Source organism: Dama dama, chromosome 5 (genome assembly GCF_033118175.1).
Source record: "Dama dama isolate Ldn47 chromosome 5, ASM3311817v1, whole genome shotgun sequence".
Classification (NCBI taxonomy): domain Eukaryota; kingdom Metazoa; phylum Chordata; class Mammalia; order Artiodactyla; family Cervidae; genus Dama; species Dama dama.
Genome location: NC_083685.1, coordinates 114,666,130 through 114,683,884, shown reverse-complemented (window position 1 = coordinate 114,683,884; position 17,755 = coordinate 114,666,130). Strand labels below are relative to the sequence as shown.

Genomic DNA, 17,755 nt, shown 5'->3' with positions numbered 1-17,755 from the left:
AGAATCCCAGGGACGGGGAGCTTGGTGGGCTGCCGTCTATGGGGTTGCACTGAGTCGGACACGACTGAAGTGACTTAGCAGCAGCAGCAGCAGTAGGTGTGTGGTTAAATCTCATTGTGCTTTAATTTGCATTTCTCTAATAGCTGATGCTGTTGGGTGTCTATTCATGTGCAGGTATCTTTTAAAATGAAGTGTCTGTTCAAATCCATTTTAATTGGATATTTATTTTGAGTTTTAAGAATACTTTATAGAGCACTGAAAAATAAGTCCTTTCTCTTAGATATGTGTTTAGTAAATATCTTCTCTCAGATTGTGACTTACCTTCAATCTATTAAAGTGTCTCTGAAGACCAGAAGTTTTAAAATTTTGAAGAACTCTAGCAATTTTTCTTGTATGGTTTGTGCTTTTTTGTGTCTTACCTAAAAAATCCTCTTCTGAGATCCCATTGCCTAATCCAAAATCACAAAGATTTTCTCCTGTATTTTCTTCCAGAAGTTGTATAGTTACATTTAGGTCTATGATACATTTAATTTTCATGTATAGTGTGAGGGAAGGGGTCAGGTTTTAATTTGTTGCAGTTTAAAAAACTATTTCTGTAGGTCCTTATTGTGACAGTTTATTACACACCTTCAGTTCAGTTCAGTCGCTCAGTCATGTCTGACTCTTTGCAACCCCATGGACTGCAGTATGCCAGGCTTCCCTGTCCATCAGCAACTCCCAGAGCTTACTCAACCTCATGTCCGTAGAGTTGGTGATGCCATCCAATCATCTCATCCTCTGGTCCCTTTCTCCTCCTGCCTTCAATCTTTCCCAGCATCAGGGTCTTTTCCAATGTGTCAGTTCTTCGCATCAAGTGACCAAAGTACTGGAGTTTCAGCTTCAGCGTCAGTCCTTCCAATAAATATTCAGGACTGATTTCCTTTATTTGGGTGGAGTGTTCTATAAATGTCAATTAGGTCAAGTAGGTTGATAGTGTTGTTCATGTCTTCTAGTCCTTTCTGATTTTTTATCTACTTGTTCTGTTAATTATTGAGAGAGGAATGTTGAAATCCCTAACTGTAATTGTAGATTTTTTTTGTTTCTCCTTGCCACTCTCAATTTCCATTCATATATTTTGAAGCTGTTACTGAATGGATATTTTTTTAGGTAATTTCTTATTCATTAATTGACCTTTCTATCATGATGAAGTAACATTCTCTATCCCTGATAATATTCTTGCTTTGACACTGACTTTGTCTTAAAGTGATATATCCACTCCAGTTTTCTTTTCATTAGTGTTAGCATAGAATAATTTTTTCTATCCTTTTAATCTTTTATTTTCTATTGAAGATAGTTCTTGTATATAGTTGGCTTTTGCTTTTTTGTCTAGTGTGGTTCTTTTAATTAGGATGATTAGAGCATTTACATTTAATGTAATTATTGACATTACTACATTCAAATCTACTGTCTTGCCATTTGCTTTCTATTTGTCCCATCTGTACTTTCTTTTTCCTTTTTCCTTTTTCTTCCTACTTTCAGCCTGAATACATTTTATTATTTTATTTCTTTTGTTGGCTAGTTCATTATAACTCAGGTTTTGTTATTTTAATGATTGCTTTATAGTTTACAGTATGCATCTTTAACTCATCACAGTCTATCTTCAAATGGTATTACACAATTTCATTAACAGTATAGGAATCTTACAATAGGGTACTTCCATTTCTTCCCTCCTGGCCTTTGTGGTATTGTTTTCATATATTTTACTTATGTAATAAACAGCACACTATAACATTTAAAAAAAAAAAATAGATTCAATTTGGATCGGTTTTACATCTTCCATGCCGCTACTTAACATTTTCAGTCTTTAGTCTGGGTTTTGTAACAAATGAAATACAGTTGTTGTAACTTTTTTCATGTAGTTGTTGCTGTTGTTCAGTCGCTAAGTTGTATCTGACTCTTTGTGACCCCATGGACTGCAGACTGCCAGGCTTCCCTGTCCTTCACCATCTCCCAGAGTTTGCCCAAATTCATGCCCATTGAGTCAGTGAGGCAATCTAACCATCTCATCCTCTGTCACCCTCTTCTTTTGCCTTCAATCCTTCTTTTCCAATGAGTTGGCTGTTTACATTAGGTGGACAAAGTATTAGAGCTTCAACTTCAGCATCAGTCCTTCCAATGACTATTCAGGGTTGATTTCCTTTAGGATTGACTGGTTTGATCTTCTTGCTGTCCAAGGGTCTCAAGAGTCTTCTCCAGCACCACAATTCAAAAGCATCAATCCTTCAATTCTCAGCCTTCCTTATGGTCCACCTCTCACATCCATACATGACTAATGGAAAAATCATAGCTTTGACTATATAGACCTTTGTTGGCAAAGTGGTGTGTCTGCTTTTCAATATGCTGTCCAGGTTTGTCATAGTTTTTCTTCCAAAGAGCAAGTGTCTTTTAATTTCATGGCTGCAGTCACCATCTGCAGTGATTTTGGAGTCCAAGAAAAGAACATGTGTCACTGCTACCACTTATTCCCCTTCTATTTGCCATGAAGTAATGGGGCCACATGCCATGATCTTAGTTTTTTGAATGTTAAGTTTTAAGCCAGCCAGCAGTCAACCAGTCAGCCAGCTTTTTCATATATTATAATTTTTTAAATGTCCTTTTCTACTAATTCTAATATCTGTATAGATAATGAGTTAGTTTTGATTGATTGCTTTTTTCCCCAATATAGGTCACATTTTCCTGCTTATTTGCATGCCTGGTAATTTTTCATATGATTCTAGACATTGTGAATTTTTAGCTTATTGTGTGCTATATATTTTTATAAAATGCTTGGGCTTTGTTTTGGGTAAAGTTAAGTTACTCAAAACAATTTTATTCTTTTAGGTCTAACTTTTAAGATTCATTAGGTAGCACTTCAAGTAACCTTTAGTCTAGAATTCATTATTTGCAACTACTGAGACAAGTCCTTTCTGTGTATCATGAGGTTTTCCCTTCTGGCTTTAAGAACAGATGCTATTCCCAACCCTGTGTAATATCCAGTTAATCTCTCTCTCTCTCTTTTTTTTTTTTACTTAAAACTGATTCATTTTTTTTAATTTATTTTTTATGGAAGGATAATTGCTTTCCAGAATTTTGCAGTTATTATTAATCCTTTCATGTGGTTCTTTTCCTGGCATCAGTTAATTCCTCACACAAATGCACTGACCAATAGTTTGTTGAATACTTAAGAGCTCCCTCTGCATATCTCCAGAGTTCTTTGTCTGTGTACTTCTTTACCCTCTAGTCCTCTGCTTTGTGAACTCCCATCACCTTGGTTTTCCCAGATTCTTGGCTCCATTTCTTTAGCTGGGGAGTCTGCCAGTCTGTGCCAGGGTTTCTCTACCCTGTACCCTGACCTGGAAATTCTCTTAAAGAAGTAAGCTAGGGCAATCGTAATGGTCACTTCATTTATCTCCCATCTCTTGGGGATCACGGAACTTGATTGCCTGAGGTCCAGTTTCTTGAAAATTGTTTTTCGTATGTTTTGTTTGATTTTTTCATTGTTTCAGGTAAAAGCTTAAATTGGTCCTTGCTACTTCATCTTGACTTGAAGCCAATAATATTCTTTCAGTCTGTTTTGTTTTGATGTGGAGTCCAATCAAAGACTAGCACTGCATGGCATGTCTTTGTTTCCTTTAATGTAGAATGTTTCCCTGCTATTTTTTAAGGGGGGGGGGGGGTCTCTTATGACATTGGCATTTCTGAAGAGTCTAAGCCAGTTGTTTTGTAATTTGCCCCACAATCTGGATTTGTCTGTTTCCTCGTTAGATTCAAAGTAAACATTTTGGAGAAGAATACTATGTAAGTGATGTATCCTTCCTACTTCATCACTTCAAGTGGCCCAATGCTAAGTCTGATCACTTGATTAAGGTGATATCTTACATATGTCTCCATTGTAAAGTTATTTTCCCCCTTGGTAATTGATAAATAACATGTGGGCTGAACTTTGGGATCGGTGAAGATCCTACTTCCAGACAACTCTTCATCCAGCTATGCATCAATGATAATCCTTGTCTGAATCAACTATTACATTGATAGTTGTAAAATGACACTTTTCTAATTTTATCATTCCTTTCGCATTTATTACCTGTTATTATTCTATAAAGTAGAGCTCCCTCACTTTTCTTTTTGAATATCATTATGAACTCATGTACTCTTCTTTAATTATAACTTGTTATAATGATAATGTTTTTCTTTTGAATGTTCAGGTTGTCCAGATTTGGTCAATGAGATCTCTGTTATTGTTTAACCACACAATGTTTTTTTATTCCTAGAGTAATTTCTAATGTATTAATTACTCATAAATAGGAATTGAGAAAGAGACTCCGGAAGTTGGGGGCTTATTCAGATCCTTCTTAGAAGTCTGCCTACTTCTGTGTATTGTCAACCCAAAATGAAGTTTTTGGGTTGGAAGAAGATATTTCTGAATTAAACTACAGATCAATGTCACCCAGTTCTAGTCCCTATTCCCTTTTTTCTAGGCATACCATCCCCACTGCTACCCTAATCCTTTTGTTGGGCACCTCTGGCCTCTATATTTATTTTCAACAGTCAAGAGCAGCAACTGGCCAACTGATCTGTATCCAGTTCTCCAGTCCATATGCCCCAAGAACTAACTCCTTTATGCACTGGCCTGTGGTGGCCTCGGCCTGCCTCTTCTACCTACTCGAATAACTCCTTTACCACAAATTTGAATCTCTGCGTTTCCATTTATAGGATCTTACCTATCCGTATGGCCTGCTGCCTCTGCCAATTTAAAGATACTATTGAGGTTGTCTGCAAGACAGTCAAACTGCATTGTGACAGTGATTGCCTGACAAACGTCACATTTTGTGGTGAGTCTGAATTGCCTGATGATAATTTTTAAATTTTCTTCTAATTCTTTAATTTTTATTTTTAACCAGTGATGATAAACTTTAAAATTAATAATGTAATTGCATTCTTTTTATTCATTCAGAGTTCCACATCCCTAAATTTCTAAGAACTACTCCCTTACTAAAAATAAGATTCTTGGTTACATTATTAAGTTAATAATAGCTTAGTTACATTGTTAACTTAATAATGTAACTGATATACATACATAAAAGAACAAGAGAAAGGAATGGGAGGAGGAAGGACATTAACATGAATGGCCACATACTGTATTCTGTGCTGTTTTGCAAATGAGAACTTATTCTACAGTGCATCAGTTTGTAAACTGATTCTATATACATTAGGTCTCAAGCATCCTTTGTCTTATAGGATAAATGTAAACATATTTTTGATATTTTGTCTATTTTTATAATATTATAAAAGAGTACAAGTGATGCTGTCTTATGGCCTACTTGGAGCCTGAGAGTTTCTGGTTCCGCCACCAGAAGCTGCTAGCTAGCTCTTCTAAAGGATGGGTGCACTGTGTGTGTGCTAAGTTGCTTCAGTCATGTCTGACTCTTTGAGATTCTATGGACTGTTGCCCACCAGACTCCTCTGTCCATGAGATTCTCCAGGTAAGAATACTGAAGTGTTTTATCATACCTCCTCCAGGGGTTCTTCCAAACCCAGGGATCGAACCTAAGTCTCTTACATCTCTTGCATTGGCAAGTAGGTTCTTTACCACTAGCGCTACCGGGGAAGAGCAATTTTATTCTTAGACTGTCCAGCTCTGAACTTGTTCTGAATCTCAAACTTTTCTATCCACAAAACACTCAGGTGCTTTTGACTATTTTTCTATATATTAGATTTGTTGGCACTAACTTGATAACCTCCAAAATGTGCTTTGATGCCCAGATAGCTTGAATACAGGTGTCTATCAGTGGTCTAGAACACATCATAAATAATGACACTTTGTTACTTATATAAAGACAATTTTTGCTTAATTTTCAAAAAAATTTTTTATTTTGGCCACTCAGTTCCCTGACCAGGGATAGAACCTGGGCCATAGCAATGAAAATAGTGAATCCTAACCATTATACCATTAGGGAACTCCTCAAAACAATTGTTTTTACCAATTTTATTACTCCCTTCTCCCCCAGAAGTGGGTCAGAAAAGGCATTTTTAATCTCCTTTTGCAGATGAGGAAAAGCAAGATCCGAGGTATTAAGTGCAATGGCCTAGTACCCAGGTGTCCTGTCTCCAGTTTTAGGCTCTCTGCACACCCATGCCCTCCTCTCTCATGACCCTTATGTCCTCCTTTGACCCTTGCCGCCACCACTAAAATTTTTAATCCTTTTGGAAGAGAAGCCCAGCTACACAATGGTACATATTACTTTCGTACAGTCAGAAGCTTTGGATGGTTTCCCAAAACACTGGAAATATTAGAAGTGAAAAGAAATGAAAGCAAAGTAGGCAACTGACAGAAGTTGCTTTTCCCTTCTGCATTATAATACTTCAAGTATTATTCTATTGATCTGTTGAACATTCCACACTGGCATATAGGCTGACAAATCTGTTAGCTAATGGATCCCTGCCTAAATTTCAGCAAAAAGCCAGGGTGACATAAGAGTTTTGGACATAGAGCCCTCTGTTCTAGGGGCTGGAATATATGGAGGCAGGGACTGAGCAAAGGACTCAATGGTTGGGTGGAGGACACATTCGGATGATGACCTGCCGGCAACAGTTGTGGTCATGGTCATCTGTGATAATAGTAAGAATGCAAGTGCACTGAAGAGGTGGAGAGAGGAGACCTTACGCTCCTCTGCTTCTGAGGCAGGACAGGATGGGGTATGTGACCGTGAGGAGTCACAGTAGATCTGGGTAGAGGAATCTTTGTCTAACTGCCAGTCCCTTGGGAGCCAGTCGAGTGATCCTAAATATAATTACTATATTTCATGCCACAGAATCTTCTGAGCAGATGGTCACTTTTTCAAAAGATATCTTTTTTCACCTCTTATTGTTGTCAGTCATTGACTTATGTTTGGCTTTCTTTCTCTCCCCTCCAAGCGGCAGTCAAACATTTGCTGATGCCTAATTCATTTGTGTGGGATACATGACTGTGGACTGACAAAAAGCTCTCCCATCAGTCTTCATTTATCAAAAACAGTCTCTTCTCTTTTGACAGATGAAAGTACATCTATAGGGAATGCAGAAGGATCGTTCATGAAGGTGTTGCAAGCCCGGAAGAAGAACACCAGCACGGAACTGACTATTGAATCCGAGAAGGCGTCCTCAGACCTAAGTGCTGTCAGTCTGTCAGCCTTCATGAATGAGCAGCTGGACTTTAATGACGAAAGCGATGTGATCAGCGCACTGAATTACATACTGCCTTATTTCTCAGAGGGAAATCTAGAAGATGTTGAATCAACATTATTGCCCTTCATTCAACTTCTTTTTACAAATGCCCATGAGGGAGATAGGCCCCTGGGCCATTTCAAAAACAATACAAAGAACCCTTCTGTTAAGCCTATATACAACAATTCGACTTATAAAAATAAATTGAGGAAACTCTATTTTCTGGAGAACTTGTTAGATGCAGAAATTCAAGAAAAAATTGATGAGGTTAAAAAGAAAGAAAAAACGGCCATGCTTATCCGTGCCAACCTTTTGGGCCCCAAATTTAAACGCCAGATCTTTCCAAAGAAACTGGAAACAGCCCAACCACAGGAAAACAGCCTAGCTGAGATTGAGAGCCCAGGGCAAAGGCTGCTGAGAGTGGACAGGGTCCTCAAGCGCCCAAGGGGCCTACAGAAAAGGCACTTCAAAGATGCGGGAGATGAGAGCAGCGAGAAGAAACAGAACGCCCAGCCATTTGTGGAGAACACTGCCAAAGAAAGAAGGCTCAGGAGGCCGTCCCCAAGGGAGCTGGACGAACTGGACATGGTGCAAAGACCCAGGAAGTTAGTGGGGAACTCCTTCAACACAGAGCCTTCGTTCATAAAGGAACACAAGGCAGCAGTCTCTTCTTTCCTGAAACAGTACTCTCGGGGCAGGCCTTCTGACCCCCTCCCTCCAAAACCCCAACCTGAGGTTAAAAACAAATCAAAAGACTTATCCTACACCATTTTTGTTTTAGAAGATGCTGATGCTAGAGTGAGAAACATGAAGTCTTCCAAACCAGTCTCCCATTCCAGAAAAAAATACCTCTTCCATAAAACTCGCTCTCGGGTGGCCCACAGAACACCGAAGGCCAAAATAAGCCGAAAGCTGAGAAAGAAAGGTTCACTCAGTAGAATGATGCTGGCCAGAAGGCCTCTGTTCTCTGCAGTGAGGAGTCTCATCAATTCCCCTCCACGGGAGGGGTTTTCATCTTCAGGATTACTGGATCCTCAGGAAAATCGTTTTTCAGAATTATATTCTCTTTCAGACCCTCCTAAAGATAACTCTAGTTCAGTGAACAATACTCCACATGTTTTTGGAGCAGTTGTCTCTTCGGGAAACATTACTCGGCCAAAAGAAACAAGACCTGGAATTGCTGCCCGTAATAATGTCTCCAGTGCACACTCTACTGTTGCTGCAGCCTTGATGCCACCTGTTCAACACACGAACGAAACACAATGGGAGTACCACAACGTGGGCACTGAGCTCGGCTCTAAGCCCCCAAGTGACAGTTTCCCAGTGCTCACATCCCCAGGAGATCAGTTTGAAAGTCAGCTTAACCAGCAGCTACGATCTCTCATCCCCAACAACGATGTGAGAAAGCTCATTGCTCACGTCATCAGGACTTTGAAAATGGACTGCTCTGAGACCCACGTGCAGCTGGCCTGCGCCAAACTCATCTCCAGAACAGGCCTCTTGATGAAGCTTCTCAGCGAGCAGCAAGAAATAAAGGTGTCCAAGGCAGAATGGGATACAGACCAGTGGAAAACTGAGAACTACATCAATGAGAGCACAGAAACCCAGAGTGAACAGAAAGAACAGGAGTCCAGTGAGGTGAGGATCATGCCTGAAACATGGGACCTGGGCTTCCACTCAGTTCAGGACATGCCATTAAAGTGCCCAAGCAGGAAGACCTGGGGCTCCTGGCCTGTATCTTGTCTCCATCAAGCTGGCTAAGACAGTGACCTCCCTCTCTGCTCATTCAGAGAATGTGCCCCTATTCCTAGGGTAGATGAGAAGAGGACATAACACACAAGATAAATACATTGTAGAAGAAAATGCTAACAATGAGATCAATAACTTTAAATTTGGTTTCTTCTTATAAAATCTATCCACCTGAAAAGGATGGAGTCCTCTAGTAGTTTAAGAATAGCTAGCTATTGTTTAGAATAGGTTTAAGAATACTCAGCTTTCATCCTTTCCAGCTCCCTGTTTTTAAAAACTTGTTATTTATTTCTTTATTTTTAGCTCACAAAAGAAGTCCCAGGTTACGGCTATAACAACAAACTCATCTTGGCAATATCTGTGACTGTAGTAGTGATGTTTTTGATTATAATGTTCTGTCTCATTGAGGTAAGGATGATTATTAATTCAGATTCAGAACCCCCAACCCAAGAAATCAAAGCCACCTTTCCACCTACTAGTACTTGATACTCCTCTTCAGTCACGAGGACTGAGATATACTTTGTTCTTTTATTGACGAGTGTGTTCCCAGGGTTTTCACAGGAGCTCCACTCCCAGGAGATATCTGTGGAACTGAATCCAAGATAATAAGCCATTAGACTATTCTGACCAGTTAAGTTTGTAAGAAGCCAGAGTTGACACGATAGTAACATTTCTTCGACTCAGAACACCATGTGGATTTGATGTACTCACAGCCACTCTCATGCTACCTTGATTTCTCTCCTTGTTGGCTGCAGTGATGAGAGATACATCATTTCCACCCTCACGTAGCTATCGGTCACCCTAGGAGGGCTAAAAGGACCGGCTAATAGAAGCGTGATCTTATCAGTCCCTTAGATCTCCTCAGCAGCCGTCTTCTCCGGTGTGTTAGGCATTGTGTAAATAGGTTCCATTAGAGCGCTACAAGTAAGAATCCCGCATCAGGCCACCCTGAAGTATGTCATGTCTGGAGCAGCATCTTCCTGGAACTAGCCTCTTTACCTTTCATTCAGTTACATAATGGTTTATTACTTTCCCCAACAGGCAGTTGCTAACATTAAGAGGAAGATTTGGGGTTTTTTTTAACATGTTTATTTTATTTTTTATAATCTCATTGATTTATTCTTGCTGCCCTGGGTCTTTGGTGCTTTGTGTGGGCTTTCTCTGGTCGAGACCAGTGGTGGGGCTACTCTTCCTTACTGTGCACAGGCTTCTCATTGTGGTGGCTTCTCTTGTTGCAGGGCAGGCTCCATGTGTGGGAGCTGAGTAGTTGCAGCATACAGGCTTAGTTTGCTCTGTGGCATGTGGGGTCTTCCTGGACCAGGATCAAACCCATGTCTCCTGCATTGGCAGGCGGACTCCTATCCACAGCACCACCAGGGAAGTCCAAAAGAGCAATTTTAGTGAGCTGACCATCTTGATTCTACTCTACCAAGTCAATCTACTTTACCTCTTCTCCTGTCCTGGCAGCCCTCTATTCCAGCCAAAGCAGCCCCTCACGATGTGCTCATTACACCATACCCATTCCTGCTTTTACCTGCGCGTTTGCGCAGACAAAATAAATTCCTTTATTTTACTTTGCCTGTGGGAGTCCTGTGACTCTCCAAAGCCAACTCAAGTTCATCTTTCTTCAAATTGACTTCCCTGAATCATCCAGCCCTCCTGACCCTAGTCCCGTGAGGCCTGTCACCAGTTCTTAGGGGCCCCAGCAAAGCAGTCCCCTCAACCTCAGAACTTACAAAAGTGGTAAACAGTCCTTTAGAAGGTGGCTCCCTAAGAGCCTCATGAAGGGGAGCAGAGCAGTGTAAGGACCAGTGGCTTCCTGGTCTGTCAGACTTGAATAAAACCTGACATGATGTGTCCGCTAAAGAGAAATGTGTCGGTCTGTAGGAGGGCTGGTCAGTAGTGAAAGTACAGAAACAGTGAAGAGGGAGCAGCATGGGCGGTGCCCAGCCTCACCTTGTCCAAGAGTAGAGATGGCACCTGAGGCAGCATCACTGAAGAGTCAGGCCCATCGCCAGGCTGCACCTGTTGAGAGCATCTGGCTACCACAGGCCTTTCCATTTAATGTGGGATTCAGCTGATTCCTTTTCTCTTCTCACCAAGTGGCCTTTTGAGTGTGTGGTTGTGCTTTGGCGTGCCTTGGAGGCCTGTCTTTACAGAAGTTTAATTCTCTGGTTGTGTAGACACAGGTGCCTGGTCTGTAGAACAGATGTATTTCTCGTTGTCAAGTAAGAATTTGGCATTCTGATTTTTGATCAGTCCTGTGATATTATTGATAAAGTGAAACTGCCACAAGAGGAGGATGTAAGTTCTCTCTTGGAGGGGAAGAGTAATTTCTGAGCCTAGGAGGTTGGGGACTTAACATGGGGTCTGGGGACTTAGCATGGGGTCAGCTTGCTAGTAGTTGGCCATTGCCCAGACTGTACCCTCTGCATCTCCAGGTGGCATACGGCCTTTGCTTGTTTAGTATATCTGCATGTGCGAGCTGAGTCACCAGTCGTGTGTGACTCTTTGTGACCCCATGGACTGTAGCTCTTTCAGGCTCCTCTGTCCTTGGGATTCTCCAAGCAAGAATACTGGAGTGGGTTGTCATGCCCTCTTCCAGGAGATCTTCCTAACCCAGGAATCAAATCCGCATCTCTTATGTCTTGTGCATTGGCGGGCAGGTTCTTTACCACTAGTGCCATCCGGGAAGTCCTATAACATCCTCTTTATGCTGTTTTTAATTTCCATGTAGTTTAGCCTTCATTTGTATCTATAACCATTTCATTGTTTCCTCTCCCCACTTACAAGGTTTTTGAGGACAGGGACTGTGCAATGTTTTTCCCATGATAGACACTAATGGTGTTTGACAGAACAGAGATGAGGCATTTTATCAGTTCCACAGTGAAGAATAATGCAAAGGAATATTTATTTGAAGTAGCGTAGAGAGTCCAGAAATAGACCCATGTGTTCTTAAGATATTTGTCATGTTTTGATATTCTAATCAGTGGAAGAAAATGAATAAATGATCATCAAATAAGCTGCCTGACTATTTGTAGGGAGGGGGAAGAATAATAGCAGATCCCCATTTCTCACCTTAAATAAACATGTTTCCATAAATGTGAAAAAATACTGCATAAAAGTATTAGAAGAAAAGCAGTATTTTAATAATCCTGTGGCAGGAAAGCAGCTTCAGGGCCTGGTACCACGAGCAGAGTCTTTGATGGATCTGACCACCTGGTCTGTGACACCAACTTAGCACTGCTTCATGGCAAGTGGAAGATGAAGAATTTTCTGTGTATTGTCTGACTGAATCGCCACAATCCTGTGAGGATGGTATTACTGTCCCTCTCTCATAGAGGAAGGAAATCAGCATGAGGCTCCAGTGGTCAAACCAAAAGCAGGAGCCAGTATCACCCAACTGCAAAGCCTGTGCTCCCTACTCTGCTCTGTTGTCTTGTCACCTTAGAGACAGAAACAATGGAAGGTTTTAAAAGGCTGAAATTCAATGAAAGCCAATATTTATTTATCATAAAGAGGTTTGTGGTGGGGGGTTGTTTTTGTTTGTTTGGCCGTGCCGTGCTTGCAGGATCTTTGTTCCCGACCAGGGATCAAATCCAGGCCACCATAGCGAAATCGCAGAGTCCTAACCACTGGACCACTAGGGAACTCCCAGGGGTTTTATAAATCAACAGGAAGAAGACAGACAATCCAGAGGAGAAGGGGGTGAGGGCTGTGAAGAGTAGGAGAGGCGTTGACAGTCTACCCCACAACGGGCCATCCTCTCCTCATGGCTCATGTGCAGCAGGTTTTGTTAGCCAAGCCTTTGTCACCTCATGACATAAAAATCATCTCTAATCATCATCTTCAAGTACTTTTATAATCTGTCTAGAACTTGCTGTATTTGATTTTTAGTGTAGTTGAGGTAGGGGATCTAACCTTTTCCCCAGTACGTGAAGATCCACTTGTTTTCAAATCTTTCACTGAATAGTTCATTCTTTCTCCCCTGTCTAAAATACTGTCTTTACTTGGATTCTATTCTGTTGATCCAGTTATCTTTTCCTGTTATCTTTTCAGTATCACACTGCTTAACTCCAGGTACTCTATAACATGTAATTTTATATCTGTTAGGGTAAGGCCCTGATCTTTGATCTTCTTTTTCATACATTTCATAAGTGTTTTTGCATATATTCTCTACCAAATGTCAGCTCACCAGGTTTTGTTTAAAAATTTTCTTGGATATAAATAGGGTTGCATCGAATTTGTAGGTTAGTTTGAGGAGAATTGACCTTCTTACAGTATTCTCGGAAGATAGAATCCCATGCCATGTATGTATTTCTTCTCAATGTCCTTCAGGAATGTTTTAATATTCTCATTACATAAGTCTTACACATTTTTGGTTGAGTTTATTCCTAGTTACTTTATGCATTCTTATTGATATTATAAATGGGATCTTTTTTTCTATTAGCTAGTTATTTGTGCTATATAAGAAAGCTATTAAAACTTATATGTTGATCTCTTGACTTTGTATGTAAGCTGTCTTACTGAATTCTCATATTACTTACAGTACTTAAAATTTCGGTTGATTCCTTTGGTCTTCTAAAGTCCATCATTCATATGCAGATATGTTTATCTCTTCCTTTCCAATTCTCCCTTTTTCTTACTGTACTGATTAGGACCCCCCTCCTCCACAGTGATCAATAGTAATAGTAATGACAGGCATCTGCCCCCTGTTCTTGATTTTAAACAGTGCTTAGGTTTCTGGTCAATACTTTTATTTTCTTTCCCTACTTCTGAAAGTTTTTTGTTAGGAATTATCTGTTGAACATGATCTAAAATGGTCCATAAAATGTATCGCCAGCTGCATGCAACACCCAAGGTTAGGTACTGTGGGAGAGTCAAAGGATTCTTAAACAGGATAGAATTCCTGTCCTTAAAAATGTTATCAACTCACTGGGTAGATAAAACTGAAAATAAAAAGTAATGAATAAAGATTTGGAAGTGGCTGTCATGATCGTGATCATGTTTTCTTTTAAAACAGATTTATTCTCATAGAACAGCATCAGAGGAAGAAGGAAGCAGAAGGTAAATATTGGTCTTTTAAAGTAGAATTTTAGAACTAGAGGAGAGCTGAGAACTCATCTATTTTAGTCTCCTCACCAAAGGCAGGAAGAAGCTTTATTTACCCTAATGCTTTACACTAATTTATTTATCAGCAGAACTAGCTCCCCAACCAAATCGGGCCTAGCACAGGACTGGGACGGATTCATCTGGTTTCACTTGTTCTTTAAGGAAAGAGGGTGGACAGGGAGAGGTTTTGGTTGTACCTGTTCCTGCCAGTGGTAGGCATCAGGCCAGGTCAGAGGTGTTCTTGGAGGCTCTGGGGTAAGAAGTTAGAGATTTGGGGGCTAGCCTTACTCAAAGCTGATGAAAAGTAGAACAAATTATATGTTCTTTCTGTAAAGGGGCAGGAAAGCTCCCCTTCTCATCCTCCTGGTTTTCAGCCCCCACTCCATATTTCCTTTATCCAAACCTCATAAAGTTTTAACTGGAAGAAACTTTAGACAGTAGTTTGTCTTTTCCTTTTATAATAAAAAAAAAAAAAAAAAATGGAGAAAGAGAAAACATCTGGCCCCATGGTCATGCTGCTAGTGATTATCAAAAAGAAGATGGTGCCTTTCCACCAAGGGCCCCTTGTGATCACACTGTTCTTGGGCTGTGAGCTGCATTTTATGTCACAGCTCAGCACACACATACTTTATGGACAGAAGTGGTTTCTGATACAAACTCAGTGTGCACGCCGTTTTTTTTTTTTTTTTTTTCCCAATTCTGTTTGTTTTCAAAAAGAATACTTTTGAGTTTTCCTGCTGGTCATAACCTTTAAACTGATTTCACAATTCACTCACACCTCAGTGACAGCCTGCCATATGCAAGTCAGAGTGCTAGGTAACTTTGCTAGTTGGACCTAAGGGTTTACCTGCTGTGATGCAGTTTATCGGATAGAGCAGCTAAGAAAGCAGAAGCACCTCCTCCCCTCCCCCACCCCCACCCCAGCAAATGCCGCACATGAGACTAAGTCCAAAGTGGGTAGTGTGGAATGCTTCTGGAAGGAGTGTGCATCTGCCCGGCACGGTTGCGCAGTGTCTTCACTGCATGAGGGCAGTTGGCTGAGGGTCGAGAAACGTGAGTGGGGCTGCAGTCGGGCCTGTAGGCCATGCTAGGCCACATGCACAGGCCTCCCCAGAGAGCGGGCCAGGGGCCACTTTGGACAGACCTGGAGAGCTTCTGGAAGGCCAGCATGGAGTGATTCTCAAGACCCCAGGTCTGTGGTGACTTTGCTTATTGTGATTGCTGACTGAAGTCCCATTTAGTCCTGGTAAGACCAGAGCAAATACACTGTGAGAGATGGAAAGTGGCACCTGACACTAACCGTGTATGCTTTCCTCCAAGGGGCTTTTTCGGATTTCTGCTGCGTAAGAGGAGCTCAGGGACAAGTGAGAGTCAGGTGGGTTTGGGAAGGATGAAGTGCTGTAGCCAGAGGAAGCAGGGGAGAAGCAGAACTAACACGTCGCTCTCTGTGTCCCAGGAGGGCTTTTTCTGGAGGCGGCGGCCACTTTGGCTTCGGGACATGTACAGGCCTCTCAATGCCACACGCAAGAAAAACATGGCGCAGAAGCTGCATGACAAGGAATCTTCGGAAGAGGATGAGATTTTCAATAAGGATGCGGGGTAAACAATAGGGGATGATTTACACTTCTCGCCTCAGATGAGGAAATAATGAAAAGTGTAATTGCCCCTTTCGAGACTAAACACCTTGGTACTCTTTTTCTTATCCCAGGGGGACCACTGAAGCACCGACAGAGGAGCCTCCGGCTACAGATTCGGCTGCTGAAGAGCCAGAGGGTGAGGAGAGTGAGGCAGCCGCTGACACCGCCACAGAGTGAGCCCCGTCCTGCCACAGGCCACCTGCAGATTTTATTTTCTAATACTGGCTTCTCAGCATCACTTGTAAAATACTTATTTTTCTCATATTAAAATGTATAAATCCATAACCAATTCTAACCATGTGGTAAGGAATTAAAATGTCAATAGTTGAGTATTTATGTACCACTATCAAGGGCCTGCAAGAAGAAAGCAGAGCTCTTTTTTTGAAACTAGAATCCGTCAGGGCGGCCAGAACTTCCATCAGAGGAAACGCGGGCAGAAGAGGATAAATACAAGGATGGAGCGGGGCTTCCATCCCTTGTTTCCCCAGTATAACCAGCCCCTGGGAACTGGAAAACAGGTCATCCTCAGGGGGCATAGATCATTAAATCAAATAACAGTTTTCTCTGGTGCTCTCTCTTCTGGTTCATCAAGTAGAAGTTATTTACAACACACTTGACCTCCTGCTCACGGAGGATCATCCACTTTCAGCCTCTCTCTCATCAGTCGCTGGGGCTGACAGAATATTTGGATCACTGGGCCACCCTCCACCACAGGACCAAGGCCTGACTTTCTCCCAAACTCTCAAACTCATGTACTGGAACACATGTTCCCTGTCTCGGTAGGGGGTTCTCCACCCCTTCAAGCTGGTGGAAAATGCACATTGGGTTGTATTTTTTCTTTAAAAAGCAAAAAAAAAAAAAAAAATCTGAGTCTTTGAATAGCTAGCAGGGAGGGCCCAGAGGGGCAGGATAAAGAAAAACATGTGAGCGCACCCAAGATGGTCCTCCTCAGGCCCCAGCCTCTCTTGACCCCTTATAGGGTCAGTCATGTGCTGCTTGGCTCCCTCCAGCACCAAACCAAACCCACTCCTGCCTCACCCAACACGTGCCCAGGGCTGCCTTGACTCCAAGTGATGCTGTAATGACAGTGCTATGTGGGGAAGGTGCAAAGACTTTTCCAGTCCTTCTGCAAAGAAAATCGTTAATTGATCACATTTAGTAAGTCAGGGAGAAAGAAATGCATTAATGAGCAAAAGAAATTCTGAATGAATAAGATTTGATAATCTACCAAAATGACCACAGATAGCGTCGGAGCTTTAATAATACGAGGTGAAGAATGGTGCAAACCGTGGGATGAGGGCACACAGTACCCCAGAGGAGCAGTGGGCCTGAGAGCCCAGCAGGTTCTGCTAGTTGGGTGGGGTTTCAAGCAAAGTGATCAGCCCACCCGTCTCTTCTGGTTTATGAGTTCCCTGATGCTGCATGAAGACATCTGTCCTCTCAGTGCCTGTCCAGGTCATCTCCCAAAGTTTCTCACCAAGAATGAAAAACAAATGTTTTCTCTGGGTAGTAACTTCAGCCAATGAGTATTTACTTTCTTTAAAGTGCATGACCAATAATACTAATAATAGGAAGCAGCAGCAGCTAGCATGTTCTATTTGCTGGTGTGGTGCCCAGCCCTGGGTTAGGCATTTTATGTTCTTATCTAGCCCAACGATCCATGGAAACATATCTTGTTATCCTCGCTTGACAGATAGGAAACAGGGTTTGAAGAATGTAGGTAACCTGGACTTCCCTGAGGGTCCAGTGGTTAAGAATCCACCCCTCAGTGCGGGGGGCGCGGGTTTAATCCCTGATTCAGAAAGATCCCACATGCTGTGGGGCAACTAAGCCTGTGCGCCACTCAGTTACTGAAGCCCACGTGCTTGAGCCCGTGCCCTGCAACAAGAGAAGCTGTGCTCCTCAGCTACAGAGAGCTCACGTGCAGCAGCGAAAATCCAGTGCAGCCAAAAACAAACAAGGAAATAAATAAAATACAAAAGAGAAGAACGTAGGTTACTTGCTCAAGTGCCCCAGGCCACACGTCCAAAGGTGTG

At 41.8% G+C, this 17,755-nt stretch overlaps 1 protein-coding gene across 1 annotated transcript in view; it reads left to right on the top strand.

The window, feature by feature from the left end:
• LOC133056127 (leucine-rich repeat-containing protein 37A2-like) overlaps window positions 1–15,916 on the top strand; it is a 40,953-nt gene extending 25,037 nt beyond the window's left edge. Inside the window, exons 8-15 of the mRNA XM_061141232.1 lie at window positions 4,732–4,850; window positions 7,052–7,227; window positions 8,569–8,859; window positions 9,274–9,378; window positions 13,994–14,037; window positions 15,403–15,457; window positions 15,539–15,681; window positions 15,791–15,916. Coding sequence (XP_060997215.1) covers window positions 4,732–4,850; window positions 7,052–7,227; window positions 8,569–8,859; window positions 9,274–9,378; window positions 13,994–14,037; window positions 15,403–15,457; window positions 15,539–15,681; window positions 15,791–15,896 — 1,039 coding nt within the window. The 3' untranslated portion in view covers window positions 15,897–15,916. The remainder of the gene's footprint in view (window positions 1–4,731; window positions 4,851–7,051; window positions 7,228–8,568; window positions 8,860–9,273; window positions 9,379–13,993; window positions 14,038–15,402; window positions 15,458–15,538; window positions 15,682–15,790) is intronic.
• The last annotated feature ends 1,839 nt before the right edge of the window (window positions 15,917–17,755 follow it).